The 16,702-nt window shown below is 31.6% G+C and overlaps 1 protein-coding gene across 6 annotated transcripts in view; it reads right to left on the bottom strand.

Annotated features, from left to right (window-relative positions):
- The window catches only part of LOC139528146 (uncharacterized), a 58,752-nt gene extending 42,670 nt beyond the window's left edge, over positions 1-16,082 (bottom strand). Inside the window, exons 1-10 of one of the 6 annotated variants that reach the window (XM_071324003.1) lie at positions 15,855-16,082; positions 14,113-14,225; positions 9,767-9,916; positions 8,576-8,887; positions 7,368-7,467; positions 7,090-7,208; positions 4,607-4,793; positions 2,969-3,106; positions 1,271-1,449; positions 598-826 (exon numbers count right to left, since the gene is read on the bottom strand). Coding sequence is in view for 2 of the 6 variants with exons in the window: in XM_071324000.1 (XP_071180101.1) it covers positions 3,058-3,106; positions 4,607-4,793; positions 7,090-7,208; positions 7,368-7,467; positions 8,576-9,083 (963 nt within the window). In the remaining 4 variants the exon portion in view is untranslated. Of the gene's footprint in view, positions 1-597; positions 1,450-2,968; positions 3,107-4,606; positions 4,794-7,089; positions 7,209-7,367; positions 7,468-8,575; positions 9,932-14,112; positions 14,226-15,854 lie in introns of those variants that run through there. The other 5 variants (XM_071323999.1, XM_071324004.1, XM_071324001.1 and 2 more) reach the window with 5 other exon arrangements.
- Positions 16,083-16,702: the final 620 nt, after the last annotated feature.

Below are 16,702 nucleotides of genomic sequence, written 5' to 3'. Positions count from 1 at the left end.
TTTAAATTAATTCCTATTGCAGCCAACATCTCCCGGTTTGGGATAGGTTATTTATTTCCACAAAATACCGCCTGATTATTGATCGAAGATATTTAAGCAACCAAAAGCACTTTGAATCAAACAAATTTTTGAAATGGTAAATTAAGGTATTTTGCTGGGTGTTTTTCCCAATCCTATTTCGGGCCCCCTGATTTTAAGAGGGCGTATCTAATTAGTCATGCCCGATTAACTTTTATTGAATTGAAGTTCAACTTAAAGACCTACTTAGGGTAAATAAGTCTGAGGTACAATAAGTAAACAATAGAAATCCTTTGTGAAATAAGATCGTCCAAGGTATCTTAGAAAATAAATTTGCGTTGCATAACAATGAAAAATGCACGAGCAGGTTTGTAACTTATTTTATTATTACTGTAGGGTTGAATTGGAAATATTTTGCACACACAAACTCATGAAAGGTAAGAATTTTTATATATGCAAAACAAATGAGCCTTCAATGAACATTTTATGGCTAAATTGGGTCTCAAAGTTTAGAGCAAAATATGTTCTCAAAGTCAAACCAAAAATGGTGGCTTCAGCATTATGACGTCGCAGAAAGACATAAAACTTAAAATAGCCTTCCAAGACGTCATAATTATTTCGACTAGTTACAAGCATGCGTTACCTTTCACTGACATATGACGGATGGCATAACTGTGTCCTCCACATGATATTCAAGTGAGGAATTGCTCGTGTGTTGAATGAGGTTAAACATCCCCAGTTTCTCATTGCAGCGGAAATTGTTATATCATTTGAAATCGTATTACAAGATGGCAATTGATAGTCACTCCTGCAAATTAGTAAAAGATGAAATAACAAACCGCAGTTTAAACATTCAAATCATTCATTTGGAATACTCATAACATTCTATTTGTTCATATTTCATGACAGAAGCCTATAATTTAGTGGTAAATAGTGGTTGTTATCAGACATATCTTTATTATGGTATTGATTTTAACATAAATCAATCCGTAGTTTTTATGAATGAGAACAAAACAGTATCTCAAAATGTATTTTTCATAAAGTTAAAAAGATTGATATAATTAACGGAAACAAATGTTTATATTTTATTATATTATGTGTATTTTCCTGGATACTCTGAAAGAGTTTCACAGGGATACTTTATTGAAGCTTGAAAAAACAAGCAATCTGAAGAAGAAGAATATATATTTGTTGTTAAAAAATAAATCTTAAGCTATGTATAAAATATTTTCTTTTCATTCTGTATTATTACCAACGATTTATACATTATTTTATAACAAGTTATGACTAACTTCTTAATGCAAGCTTCTGCTTCAATAAAACTTCCCATAAAGCTATAAACACAAGCCAAATGGTAGTGTAGGTCAGGATAAGACTCTACCAGTTCTTTCAAACAATCAGCAGCAACTTGAAGCCATGACAAATGTTCACCTGTAAAGAAAAAAAAATTAAACTATAACATAGCCACCAAAAATTCTACTAGGAAACCTACATCAAATTATTAAAGTCCAGCTTTTTCTGAATATTATACCATTAATAATTTGCTTTATCATTTTCCATAACGGCAATTGCTACATAAGAGATGTAATTTACTAAGATAACAATACACTTCAGTCAAAGAGATATTGATGACGTCATGACAAACACTTGAAGGTCCTTTGGAAGGGTTACTAGAGTCTGCAACACTTGTGACATAAAGGAGGGGCGAAAGATACCACAGGGACATTCAAATTCATATGCCGATAATAAACAGACAACGCCATGGCTAAAAAAGAAAAAAAGACCAATGGACAAACAATAGTACCCAAAAAACAACATAGAAAACTTAATACTGTGCAACACTAACCCCAACAACAACTGGAGTTGATTCATCGTGTTACTCCTATTATGTATGTTGATACGAAAATTCAGTGATTTGGCATCCCGGAATATTGGTTTAAAAATAAACTCATATTTAGCAATCAGACATAACCAAATTTGTAAATTGTCGGTTATTAAAATAATTAAATCCTAAATCATGAGTAAAATGAGATTTTTTTAAAGTGAAAAACGTTTTTCGGAAAATAGGTTCACAATAATAAAATAAAAAAATTTGGTATGATTCCCAATATGACAACTGTCCAATGAAGACCAAATGACATAGAAGTTTACAACAATATAACACCGTACGGCCGTAAAATCATCAAAACCCACACCGCAATGTCAGTTACTATGTGATTGTGTATAAAAGAGGGACGAAAAATACCAAAGGGACAGTCAAACTCATAAATCTAAAACAAACTGACAACGCCATGGCTAAAAATTAAAAAGACAAACAAACAACAGCACACACGACACAACATAGAAAACTAAAGAATAAACAACACGAACTCCACCAAAAAACTAGGGGTGATCTCAGGTGTTCCGGAAGGGTAATAGGGGCGACAGATACCAGAGGGACAGTCAAATTGATTAATCGAAAGTAGACTAACCTCACCAATATATCGTAACAGAATTTTTCTTTTTTTGTCTGTAAGACTTTTGAACTTGTATTGTATCAAAGTTTTTTTTAATCCTTCAACCATCAATTTCAATGTATAAAGGTGTTTGATTTGATTTAAGATACATACATATTTCTTACCAAGATTCTCTAAAGACTCATTATTTGTATACATGTAGTTGGTACAATGCAAATAGATAAATGAATCTAGTTCTTATGTTATATAATTTAAAATATATTGGCATAGCAATACATTGATATGATATATAGATTCAGAACATTAAAATCACTTCATGTTCTAACATGAGAATGTTGAAAACTGTTATTACAATTGTTCAAATCAGGTTCACAGTGATATTTCAAGCGCAGAGGAAATACAAGCACCTTACTATAACCCCAATTCGGCCTCTAACACTGGATCGAGCGGGATTCTTTCCTAGCAGTTTAAAGATTTAAAAAGATTAATGTTACCTGTCCACCAGTAACCATGGAAACACAACATCGCTTCGATAAAGGCACGTTCACTTCCCTCTTTGTGGAAATAGAGGGAGGATATGATACTATTCCAGTGACTTTTGGACTTTCTTGCTTTCTCTTCGTTCAAAATCCCTTAAAACAAAATTCGAAATAAAAAAAAAAACATTAAACACAAAGAAACTACACAGTTACCAAACAAAATTCAGTAATTAAAATAAATTAGAACACACGTGATATCGCGGGCATTTAGTGCGTGGTTGAAATATGTTAACTGTTATAGGATGATGTTTTGTAAAATGTTTAATGACTGAAGAATTTCATGAAAGTTATCAAAAGTTATAGGTACTTTGGGACTGGACATATTTATTTAGCCCTCCCCTTTATCCAAATTCCGTTATTTTTGGTATTCTGTTGATTTCAATTATGTTTGCGGGTTTTTTTTATGTTTTAAATGTACTTTCGGACAATACAATTTTTATAGCCTCCACCACCTCTTTCCAAAGTCTGTTTTTTTGGTTTTTTGGTTTTCAGTTAATACAATTCAAACTTTACTATCCACGGCGGTCACAGATATATTATATACACTTTATTTATAGTATACATATGCATGGTCATATAAGTATAGTATACATATACATGTATACATAGTATACCGAAAAACGCGAAATAATTGTCCTGTTCCCAAATACTTTTATGTGCAATTCAAAATGGTCCTAAACGGAAGACTTGTCTAAAAGTCTGTCCAGTGACGGAAACAATACCCGGCCGCCTTTATTTTCGTTTTTCTCTTAAAATAACCCAAACTGAATAATCATAAGCAAGAATAACAAATGCGACTATGCATGGTTCCTATAGAATACAGAGGCATCATGATTGTTTTTCGTATGTATCATATATTCTTGATTTTAACTTGGTTTGTTATCATTCAAAAATAACGAGCATGCCACACTTATTTGGAACAGATAAATTTCCTTAAAAAACATATTACCCAAAGAATAACCATGAAATCGTATGCTATCAAGAATAAACATGAACCATATTTCTTGGAAAATAACGGAGATTAAAATTATTGAACTTTTGCCTATATATAAAATCCCTTATTTTGAAAATAAAATTTAATTTATGTAATGGTTTGTTTATATCATAATAAAGTTGATTGACATTAGGAATATTCTAATGAAATATGAAAACTTGTCAGAATAACATTGTAAATGATTTTTATTTTCATTTTTTTTTTTAAAACAATTTTATTAAACGACCAACCACTAATGTTTATAAACCACATCATTACCTATTTCATTGAAAATTTAACTCTCACATTGGGTGACTGTCTATTCACCGCTGATCAATAATATTAGCCATGAAATGTTTGACCTACCTAATGAGGTTTATTTACAATTGGCGAATAACATTTGTTCCTGACCAATACCTATTGCTGCTTATGATCATTCAGATTTGCCAGTGGATGACTGACCATTTTCTACTTTGCACTATGTTCATTACTGGTTTACATCTTTGGCTGATGACTACACCTAATCACTAAGGTTGGAAACTATATCTGTGACTGAGTCCGAAAATTCACCCGTTATCAATCAGATTAACAACTGACATGTCTGACATGTCACTACCTACCCCTGGTCATTCAGGTTGGCCAACAACATCTGTGTCTGACCACTTATCTGGTCTGCTGCTGTACAATCCCTGAAATTTTCCTGCGCCGCATCACTAGCCATTCTGTAAAATCTAGCAGCTAGATCTCCCTCACCCACTTGAGCATGCATTAGGGCTAATTCATTTATATACAATGCTTTAATTCTCCCTACAAATATCAAAACTGATATAAGAGAGATACCATTAACACATAAAACAATTGACTACAAAGATAACATTTAAAGGACACAGCCGTTTTGTTTTTCTTTAAACAGACAAATAAGTTATTGAAAGAATATATGAAATGTTGCGTAATATCTCTAGAAACACTGGTATTTTGTAACAGTTGGGACATCCACAAAAAAATTGAACTCGAAAAGATTTGGTCGCTACATGATTTAAAATATTTTACGTGTTACCCACTGATACAAGAATACCACTGTTTCTAGAAATATTTAGGAACATTAACCCGTTACATCTACATGACGGTCGCTAATTTTTGAACTTACTTGGATCTAAAATAGGTTTATATTATATATATTTCTTTATTTATAAAATCTTCCCCTCAGATAAGTCTGATACAGTGCAATAGTCCATCCAGAATGTACGTAGCTATTTAACTGTAGGGTTAGAAGTCCTCTTCTGTAGAAACAATTGAAAAACTGGAAATTTTCATATTGAGCATTTTCTGAATGTATGTCCCTTTGAACAATAGTTGGTCAATGATTCTGTAATTAAGGGAATTTATATTAATCTCATTAACTGATGTGTGTCATTAGATTAGAGTCATGTATGCAGATGAGAACCTTCCTCAACTTTGAAACACCATATACGGCTAAGATTGTTCTGGTTCTGTAATAGGAAAGTGTTTCTTTCATTCTTATAAAATGTCGTTGTCCTGGGAAAGGATACATGTTTATCGGATTAGTACTTTCCTCCGGTTTGAAACTAAATTTACTGTAACTATAACATTCATTTTTGTGACTCCAGCAACAAATGTAAATGAAAAAGTTTGATAATTTTGAATAATTTACCGTCAATAAAGCTAGTGCAATGGCTATTACTTCCTTATAAGATATCATATTAAATTAAGTAGGTAATACCATGTTAAGAGTAAAAAATATATTTATTTTAGGGGCAATAATGTTACGCTCTTGTGTGGCTCAATTATATCTGATAAAATTCATCTGAGATATACAATTCAACTATAATCTATTTTAAATCATTTTGTAGTTCCGAATTTAAAAAAAACAACTATTTGCTTTTCTCAGATTAAATTGATCCATTTTCATTAAAGTACGCCTATGAAATTATGGGAAAAGTAAAATCACAAAAATACTGAACTAAGGGGTCAATTATTTTGTGACATGAAGAATATTAATGATTTTTTTCTTAATATCAATTGAATAAGATATTTTATTATCTGGGTTTTCTGAAGGAAAAACAGTTATAATTAGACTATTTACCGGATCCGTTATCTCATAAGCAACATGACGGGTGCCACATGTGGAGCAGGATCTGCTTACCCTTTCTGAAGACCTGAGATCACCCCTAGTTTGTGATGGGGTTCGTGTTGTTTATTCTTTAGTTTTCTATGTTGTGTCATGTGTACTATTGTTTGTCTGTTTGTCCTTTTCGTTTTTAACCATGGCGTTGTCAGTTTATTTTCGATATATGAGTGTGACTGTCCCTCTGGTATCTTTCGTCCCTCTTTTGTTATCAATTCGTTTGATGTGTTTGAGTTTTTGATTTTGTCATTTGATTAGGAACTTTCCGTTTTACAGTTAAGTCTTCCTCAATCTTGACTTACATCTAGAAATTGAGGGTGAGTTGAAAACAAAACTTTACGACAAAAGAGAATATTTTAGCTTCCAATTGTGAGCTTTCCATTTAAAGTTCCAAATGGTGAAGTTGAAACCATCACTTCGTAAATTTTACTGACGATATCACAAGTTGGTTGACCGTTATGGAATATCCGTTGCACTGAATATATCGAATATGTTCCTTATGTCGTAACTACAATCCCGTTTCCTTTTCACGAGATGTATTTACCGGCTGGCTTTGTAAAAACATAATCAACACGACATGTGGAGCAGGATCTTCTTACCCTTCCGGAACACCTGACATCCCACCCGTTTTAGTGGGGTTCTTGTTTCTTTTTTGGAATTTGATGCGACTGTCATACAAATGAGAGGTTTAAATAGCTTTAAAACCATGTTTAATTCACCATTTTCTACATTGTCTGTACCAAGTCAGGAATATGACAGTTAGTGTCCATTCGTTTGATGTGTTTGAGCTTTTGGTATTGCCATTTGATAAGGGACTTTCCGTTTTGAATTTTCCTCGAAGTTTAGTATTTTTGTTATTATAATTTTTGTCTGTCTTTTTGCTGTGTTTTGTCTTGTTTTTATAGGTCTCTATTCGAATATTGTTTCTCCCTTTGTAATCAGCAGCCTCTAGTTTACCTCTCCTTTCTCTATGCACTAGAGCCAAGAAATGATCTGTAGCAAGCTTTAATTCTCCTCTGGCCCAATAAACATACGGCATGGCTATATCGAAACAGACTTTGGTTCCAACTGGAAATCTGCAAGGTATTATTTATTAATTGAGCATTTTAGAAACTAAGCCCCAAATCAAAAGATATAATGAGCATATGAAGCGGGATTATTGTTCAAAGGTTAAGATATAATTTATGTTTGCTTATGCAAAAATTAGCAAGGTCATTATTTTTATTACTACATACCTTTTCTGAAGGATATGCTTCACTCTGCCTTTTAAGGTACTGTATCTGTTTGGTTCAATATACGATGCAGGTATCATAGCATCAATGGATGTGGCAAATACTAAAATTAAGAAATAACTGTAATGAAATTGAAACTATGCGGACATGCTTCGGTAGATATAGTTTACTGTAACAAATTTAGTTTTCCGGGCGACGCGTTATCTCTATTATATTGAGAGAAATAAAAACATTCAATTTTAGTCATTATTTCGGTGTAAACATTCCGCGAATGATGGCCTTCTTTGGCACCTAAACCACGTGACGTCATATGTTTGGTTTCGGTGTGAAATGTAAGTACATGGCTTTTTCGGGCTTCTTATCGGCCACAACATGTAATAAATTTGATAATAAGAAGATTACTATGTGTCAATATATTCCGGAATTCAAAATGTCTTCCTCCCTAACTCTCTGACAGAGAGATAGACAATTATACGCTGACTGTCATACCATCAGAAACATTGATACACAAAACAGCATAAGAATAAAACATAATTTACTGTAAGAAAAAAGTATGATTAATGAAGATAACATGAAGTTATTGGAGTCATTCGGAACAATTCAATGTTTGTCATTCTCATAAACTAAACAGAAAACATTAAAGTATCATGAAAATGTAACAGTTTTTACATCATTCAAGGATGAATAGAATCATTTTTGTTCTCAATTTAATGCAGTAATTTATATACTTAACATAGATTAAGAATTTCAAATAAGTTATGCTACGAAATCCTAACAAAATTTTCAAACACATAACCATATATCCTAGTCTTGATACCAACAATATTATTAACCTATTTCCTTGTTTCTAAGTTTTAATAGATATACAGTCACACATATCTTTTGGTTTTTTTTTATATAAATTATCCTTTATATCGTATAAATCTACAGGGAGTGACAATTCTTTCGATGGGATTTTCGTCATATTGTTGTACACAACGTACGATCTTACAATGAAGCAAATATGGTCATCAACTAAAGAGAATATAGCATTGAACGCTGTTGATACAATGTGAATTATTGTTTTTAGTTCTGTATATGTGCTTCATTTCTGAATTTTGACAAACCAATATTTATCTCTTTTAAACACTGAACTTTAAGCAGGTAAAGCATCCAAATTAGATTTCAATTATATAAAACATATTTTGATATCCATAAAGTAATAGTTTTACCTGACAGTCCAAGTAAACTGCTCACGTAGCTTGCATCCTTATCACGATTTGTGAGAACTGAAGACAGACAATAATTTGGAAGGCATACAGTCGATGTTACATGTGAATAACTGTTATAGTTGTCACCCCAGCAATAAAACGGATGTATTAAAGGATTAGCATATCTTTTCATATATAATTCGGTGTTCCAAATGTTTCTACAACATTGAAGAAACACTTTTTTATCACTCATACCATCTTTATCAATATGATGAACCCATCTGGTGATCGGTTTATACTTGATGCCATTGACTTGATTTTCTTCCTCTTGATCTAAACAAGACAAAACATAAAATAACCATTTTAACTGGTTTTTGTGAACAGTTGTTTCTGTAAAAATGTCACGATACAATTTTCTGAATGCCTTACACAATGTATTACTTACCAGACACAAGTTGTTTCCTTTTTCCTTTTTCCTTTTTCGATAATCAAATTTTGAAAAATATTCTAAATCCAAACTGAAACACATAATTTTTTTTTTCTCCAAAAATTTTTTTTTCCTCAAAATTTTATTTTCTCAAAAAAAAAAAAATTTTCACAAATTTTTTTTTCCTCAAAATTTTTTTTCCACCAAAATTTTTAAAATTTGAATATCTAAAAAGGAAAAAGGAAAAAGGAAACAACTTGTGTATTACTTTCTGAAACCAATCCTTTAGAGCTCATAAGACAAAGTTCGGCAAGACTTGGAACCTTTTTTCTAACACTAAGATCGCTCTTGTGTATATCCTCCTTTAATCCAATTAGCTCTAAGTTATCATCTATATAAGGTAACGGATAACAATCACTCCAGTACGTTTTACTCTTAAAACGTCTTTTTCTCTTTTGCTTTTTATTTGGTGCTCTCGTTTGCTGTGATGAGTGCGTACTTTTGCATTTTAAATTGAATTTATCAGAATTACTGCAATTACTATCAGTGTCCTTCGCACGAAATTCTTCATTTTCATTACTCATCTCATCAAATTTATTGATGTTTTCTTCACTATCTGCGTCAATATCAGTATCATTTTTCCCACTTTCATCACTCCAATCGTCTGATTCACTTTCTGCTCTTGTATTATATTCCATACTTTCAGTTTCAATACTTTGCTGAAGACTCTTGTCTGATTTTTGGCTTATTTTTTGAACAATGCAAGCTGATGAGTCCTGTTGTACCTCTAAAGTCTCCGGTTTCCTATTTTGCCATTTCCTTCTAAGACGTGTTGGTTTTGCTGGGCCTTCTTCCCATGACAAAAGTCTTGTATATGATATTCTGTGAGACCTCTGTTCAACCAGCCTCTCCAAACACCTTGCTTCATCCATCTTCTACAAAATGTCATTCTAAAAAAGAATTTAGGCCAACGTGTGTTATTCCAAACAATGTCAAAATCAATTGTCTTTCTCAGTAACTGTTGTATGTCTATGTCGTAGTTTTGACCACACTAAACTGTTCACATATTTCGTTTGATTTGTTTTATTCTCATCATGAATAACTCTTTAAAAGACGATTTTATAAACCAATAAATTAATAGTAGGTGTGTTGGTATGATAACTGAAGTGTAAAACTTAGGGTTAATATATTGAAGGATGGATGGAAGGACATAATATGATTTCAGATATTACAACGTATTGTGAACAATTTTTTCAATGTAATCTTTGTAATACTCCTAAATATATTCCTTATATACAGTCATAGGACAAAAGTGAGATCTCACTCAAAAAATGTCCTATCATTTCAACTAAAATGGATATTTTTCAAAAAAAATATTACCAAGTAAGTGTACGAGCGATTTTTATAAACTAGATACCAAAAGATGTAAAAATGTCTGAAGTTTTATTGTTTTTTTAGTCATCATTTTCTGAAGTTTCGTTTTAATCGTCTGATGAGTTAAACACAAATGCAAATGTTTACAATTTTAATTTGGTTAGAATAATAGCAAACTTTTCAAGAAACATTTTTCTTTGTGTTCATCTCGTCAGAAAATTAAAATGAGCATGAATAATATTATAACCAAATAAACAATAAAACTTCAGACATTTCTACATCTTTTGGTATCTATATTAGGAACATTGCTCATACAGTTACTTCGTAATAATGTTTTGAAAAATAACGATTTTATGCGAAATGATAAGACCGTTTTTGACTGGAAACTCACTTTTGTCCAATGACTGTATTTCTATTGAAATTCGAATCTCTATTGTCATTTTTTAGAGAAAAAAAATATACGGTTAAATGTTGATGTTGAAAGAATATACACACCTTGAAACAAAACAAAAATTTAATGTAACATACTCAGCAATGTAATAGATATAGCCAAAAGTAAATAAATTATTATCTGATAATGATCATACAAGTTAAGACTGTTTCAAACTTGCAATTGAAGGAAGTCATAATCATATTGACAACACTTCATTCTCTATGCTTATAGTAAATAACTAGGGGGAAAAATCAGATCCGAATCAATTGAGTAACTCTTTTTCTATCCTCACTTACACATGGATATTATCATTGAAGCGATTTATATAAATGCTTGAACTAGCTATTTCCGACTGATGATTTTGATTGTCTTTTTGGTATCTTTTGCCTCTCTTTTTGAAAAAGATGTAGTTGTTAAATAAACACAGAGCTGACAGATAAGTTATATTTTTTCCCAAAAGAGTTTGTATCTTATCGGGGATTTGTTTTTTATATTCTTATCTCCTGTACGTATGTATCCGTGTATTCTTTGATTATAAAGCGTAAAAGCAAATGAAAATATATTTAAAACAGTTTCTTTTTTTTTTGAATAATCAGTTAGGTTACAACTGAATGAATTCATAACTAAAATATATACTTAACAGACATATGGAAGTTTAGGTTCATTGGCACAATAGCACTTGCACCAGCAAAGTGGAAAGGGGTTAATATGAGTTGCAATAACTTGTTTCCCAAGCCACTATAAATAAATATGTTTACAGTTACATGCCTCTAACTAAAAAAAATCATAAGGCATCTATATATAGTTGAGCCTAATGATCTTCAACAAAAAAATGTTACCACAATATTTCAATTTCGTAAGCAAATAAACCTTCAAAAATCAAAATGACAAAGGTTGAGTAGATCCTCATATGAGATTAATTCTTTCAAACTTTTTTTAAATGTTTTTTTTTTTTTTTTTGGTTTCAATTATTTCTTTTTCCTTATAAAATAAACATATCCGTTGACACGAATTCAATGTCACTTCAATAATGTGTTATTTGCAAAGTTTTATATATATCAGGAAATTAATAAATAAAAACGTTAATTGAAATAGATTTTAATATTTCTAAAGAAAATTCAAGATCATATGTATTTAATAAGACATTGTAAACTACAGAACCAAACCATTTTCCTTTTTTTTCAATACGAAGAATAAACTAAATTTATTAATTTATCTACATTATTACTGTTTCAGCTATTGATACATATATTCAAAAAGAAATCAAAACAATAACATTCGGGAGGTTTGGGTATTCGTTTGATTAAAACAATTTGGTCACAAATCGTCTCTTTTTTAAACAATTTCTCGGCATTCATATGGGACCAAACTGTGCGCCTCTCCTTGTCGACCTCTTTTTTTTATGAGTCGGAGCGAATTCAGAAACTTTTCAAGAACAAGAAGAAGAAGGAGGTTAGATCATGCAATTGCACATTCAGATATATTGTTGATGTTCTTTCCATTACATTTTCTGTTAGGGTTCCTTTAAATAGTTGTTTGCTTAGTTCAAATATGTCCTTTTTATAGGAAAAGGGGGGTTGTCTTTTATAATTCCATATTATCATATTCACTGTTCATGTACAGTACAGTGACTGTCATGAATATTCGAGAAGGCTAGTAAATACTGCAAAGACAACCATTATATGCTCGCGGAGGAGGCAAATTTGGTACACTAGAAGGGTCAATTTAAGTCATACAAATAACATATTTGATGACCTTAAACAATTTGTCAACGACACTAATCTTTCCGGGGTTTCGTGAAATTAAAGAAACAACAGACAGTGCCTCCTAGAACTCAGTTTTAGACTTATACCTTGAATTGACATAAGCGGTCATCTCAGTACCAGAATCTACGATAGACGTGACTAGTTTTATTTTGAAATTATTCATTTCCCCCACCTTAAAAGCAATTTACCAGCTTCACCTAAATATCAGATATACATTTTCCAACTCATCCGGTACTCTAGAGCTTGTAGTTACTACTTATACTTTGTAAAACGTAGCCAGTGTCTGAGCAGAAAATTGATGAAAGAGTACTATGTCCAAGAAAGTCTCGTCTTTTTTCTAAAAACATATCATTGGAAGATACCAAGACCAAGGCTTGTTGATAAATATTTCGTATCAACAACTTTAAAGATAAAACACTATGGTCGTGTTAAGATTCTAGGTACTGACGTTGTTTTTATACTTTAACTGTTTAGTTTATGTTTTTATGAAATCCAGTTGGCCTGGCTCAGTACTGTATGTTGCACTTTGTAAATAAAGCTGTTTCTCAAACCACGCCTCTTTTGTGGAGATTTAGAATATTTATAGATAATTAATTTTATTTACATACTGGTTCCCAGTTCTGATCTGTAGGTTGCATCTCATAGATACATAACTTGGGAATGTTACCAGAAAATATACATGTGAATATTGTTTATATTGAAATCTGTTGTAACCCTACAGTCGAGGTAGGGATAGTTAAGAAATTTAGTGTTAGTTCAAACTCTTAGAAGTTCGGGGCAAACGTTGAAAATATGCCGCACAGCCCTATTTTTGACGTTTGAAAAAAATAGTAGTGCATATGAACTTTCCATACTATGATATGATTTTTTTCAAAACTTCATAGTAAAAGTGGTACAGTTTCAACCGTAAAGGGAGTTTCTATGGGAAAATGCATTGTCAATATTTACAGAAATGCAACCTGTACATCCCGTCATTGTGTTATTGTGCTATGTTAAATTTTTGTTTTCTTGCCTTTCGTTTTTGCTTATGTCCTTTGTCTACATGCTTTTTTGTTTTTTCTTTCTTGACATATTTGCTTGTTTTTGTAGTGATTTAAATTATAAGACAGTGTTGACTGCGGTACCCTATTTTGACATTTTAACTTACGTCTTTGTGTTTTGTTCACACATTGTTGTCAATATAATGGAATTTGATGTGATTGTCATACAATTAAGTTTAGCTAGCTACAGAATCATTTTTAATCCACTATTTTTAACGTAAGAAAATGCCTGTACCAAGTCCTGAAAATGACAGCTGCTATCAATTATTTGAGATTGTGATTTGCCATTCCATAAGGGAATCTCCGTTTTCAATTCGGGTTGGAGTTTTTTGTTTTTTTATATTTTTCTATATAAAAGGAATTTGTAAGAAAAATGCGTTTTGTTATGAAATCGTCAGTCTTAAACGGACTATAGATAAGATGAATAAACAATTGTATATGATTTTTTCAATATCACACCCGTTTCATCATTACTCAAGTTATTACTTCATTTAAGAATAAGCTATAAATCTACTCACCACTTAGGTATACGTCTGTTCATTTCGGCATTATTAAGCAAAGAAAATAATTTAATATCACTGTCGGCAGTAATTCACAGTTATTCTGCTTTCGGAAGATAATTAAGGAAGTTCTGTATAGAATAAAACTAAGTACTAATATTAATGTGAAACATTAACATCGGAAGCACAAGGTCAATAATGTTAAAAGGTTTATTTTTAGATATATTTGAATCACCATGTATGTATTAAGGCCCACGATAGTCATTTGCTATATATACATACAGTAATCACTGATTAAACAAATACCTCTCATGAGAACAATACATTGACCTGAGATATCATAAAATTAAATACATGTGATACAGATGAATAAAAATCTGTATTTGCAATTTTGTTAAACCAATAACAGCACACTACAGTTTTTGTATATTATTCCAGAGTTTTCAAATCCTACTAGCTACAGAGAATGACAAAATACAAAGGTTTCGCGAAAGGCAGTATTCATAAATTCCTGTCTTACTTCATTTCAATGTGCATGTTTATCTCATTTTTAATTTTAGAATAAAGGAATGGATACCCGAAGGCTACCCCTTTCCCCTCGTGTCTATTTAGCTATGAAAACACGGGTAAATTTTGCCAGGGAACTATAGACAACCATGGTAGATACTTAAACGCATACAGATTTACTGATGCTAATATCCAGTGCATATGTCTGTTGTTATCTGCAGAAATTTAACACGTGTTTATGATAATATGCGTTGGCATATACATGTTTAAAATAAATATCCCGATATGCAATGTGTCTGTGTCTAAAGTTGCTTGTTTTACGATACCAGAAAAGTCGTTCGATTAAAACGTTTACTAATCGTGACAGTTTGATGGCGAGTGGTACATGTGTACAGGAGACCCTGAACAAGTTAACGCAGTTGTCTTGCTCCTTTTTGGAATTTATTCCATTCCCTCAGGGTTTTTTTCACCTTGATTTGTATATTCTTCATTAATGCGTGAGATTCAAACATCCGTAAACTACTGCATGCCGCATTCAATATATATGTATACAAATAATTCAGGACAAAGAGGGAGTACCTTGTAACAGGAGCCTACAGAAAACACACAATTAGCGTATACCATTTCCTCTTCCCTTTTCGTATGATCTATGATATCAAAATTATCTACCAGATAAATTTATCACAATCAAACAGGTAAATAAAAATTTGTAACAGAGGAAGATTTTTGCTAGTACTAGATGATTCTAATCAAGATTTTTTTATTCAGGAGGAAATGTGTTTTAAAAGTTTTGAAGTACATAAGGAGAAGTCTAAGTTTATAGAAGTTAATGTAAAATAAGGAAAATAAAGTTTGCCTAAATTTTATGACAGGAATAAATTAGTGTTCAGATACGAAGGGTGTTTCCGTGATTAAGGTGTAATTTATTCAAACGGTGGATTGAAGTAATTTCCAAGATAATACTCGGGTGAGAAACAGCATTTTGATATGAAAACAAAAGATGATTGGCATTTTTTTAGGGTCGACATATATCAAAAGTGACGAGGACATGTTCCTTAAATGGTTAAATTTATGTTTTGTTCGAATGTGCATTATGCACATACAGAAAAACCCTAAAGACCATAAATGATTGAGTTTCCCCATAAGAAAGCAGTAAAATATGATTAAAGGAGATTGACCTTCTATACAATATATTACTGATTTACGTTTAAATATTTAATGCTTTATGAATGAGAATATTCAAATTTTCTTACCGTTATCTACCAATCATCTGTAACTTCAATATACCATCACGGATGAAGAAGTCAGTCAGATATTAATAGCAGACTAGGTTGTTTACACTTTTAAATTGTATTTAAACCCTTCGAGGTTTGTGTATGCATGTATGACCAAATTAATTTGTTTCGATATTGAAAGTAATTGTAATACGATAGGACATCATGATACAGGAAGTATTTATATGTTATTCTGTTTCTAAAATTAGAACTTCCTTGTTGAGCGGAGGGTTGGTTAAATTTTTGTCATTGAAACCACTTTTATACGTTCCTTTTTCATGTTTTTGTTTTTCACTTTTACCGTTATTCTCAATTACAATTAACAATTATTTTTAATTTTCTCCTTTTAATTTTTTGCTTATTTGATATCTTTTCTGTTTATACTATTTTCCTATATTCTCCATTTTCCCCATGGCTCTATCCTAGTATAATATGGTTTATTAATTAGTTTAAACCCTAAACCCCAACTTTGATTTGACTGCTGGCAAAACAAAATCTTAAATTGACACCTTGTTAGTAAATATTTTGGCTTGGTACATCTATAATGCTTCACACCCTTCTAAATTATTCACATTTTTGTCTCTGATTATATGATTAAAATTTTATATTATTGGGATTTTGCATAAGTTGTATACTCGGGGGGGGGGGGGGGGGGGGGGGGGCACTTGCTATATAATTAGTGGTAGGGATGAGCCGCTAGAATAGGTCACTTTTTCATGCTCTATGATATATGAAAAGGGTGAGAAATTCAGATTAAATATATCAATAGGTTGATATTATCACTTGCTTGATTATATCATAAGTATCTGAAACTAATCAGATGTCCG

This window comes from Mytilus edulis, chromosome 6 (genome assembly GCF_963676685.1).
Source record: "Mytilus edulis chromosome 6, xbMytEdul2.2, whole genome shotgun sequence".
Taxonomy (NCBI): Eukaryota; Metazoa; Mollusca; class Bivalvia; order Mytilida; family Mytilidae; genus Mytilus; species Mytilus edulis.
Note: the sequence above shows the minus strand (reverse complement) of the source record. Positions and strands in the feature narration are given on the sequence as shown.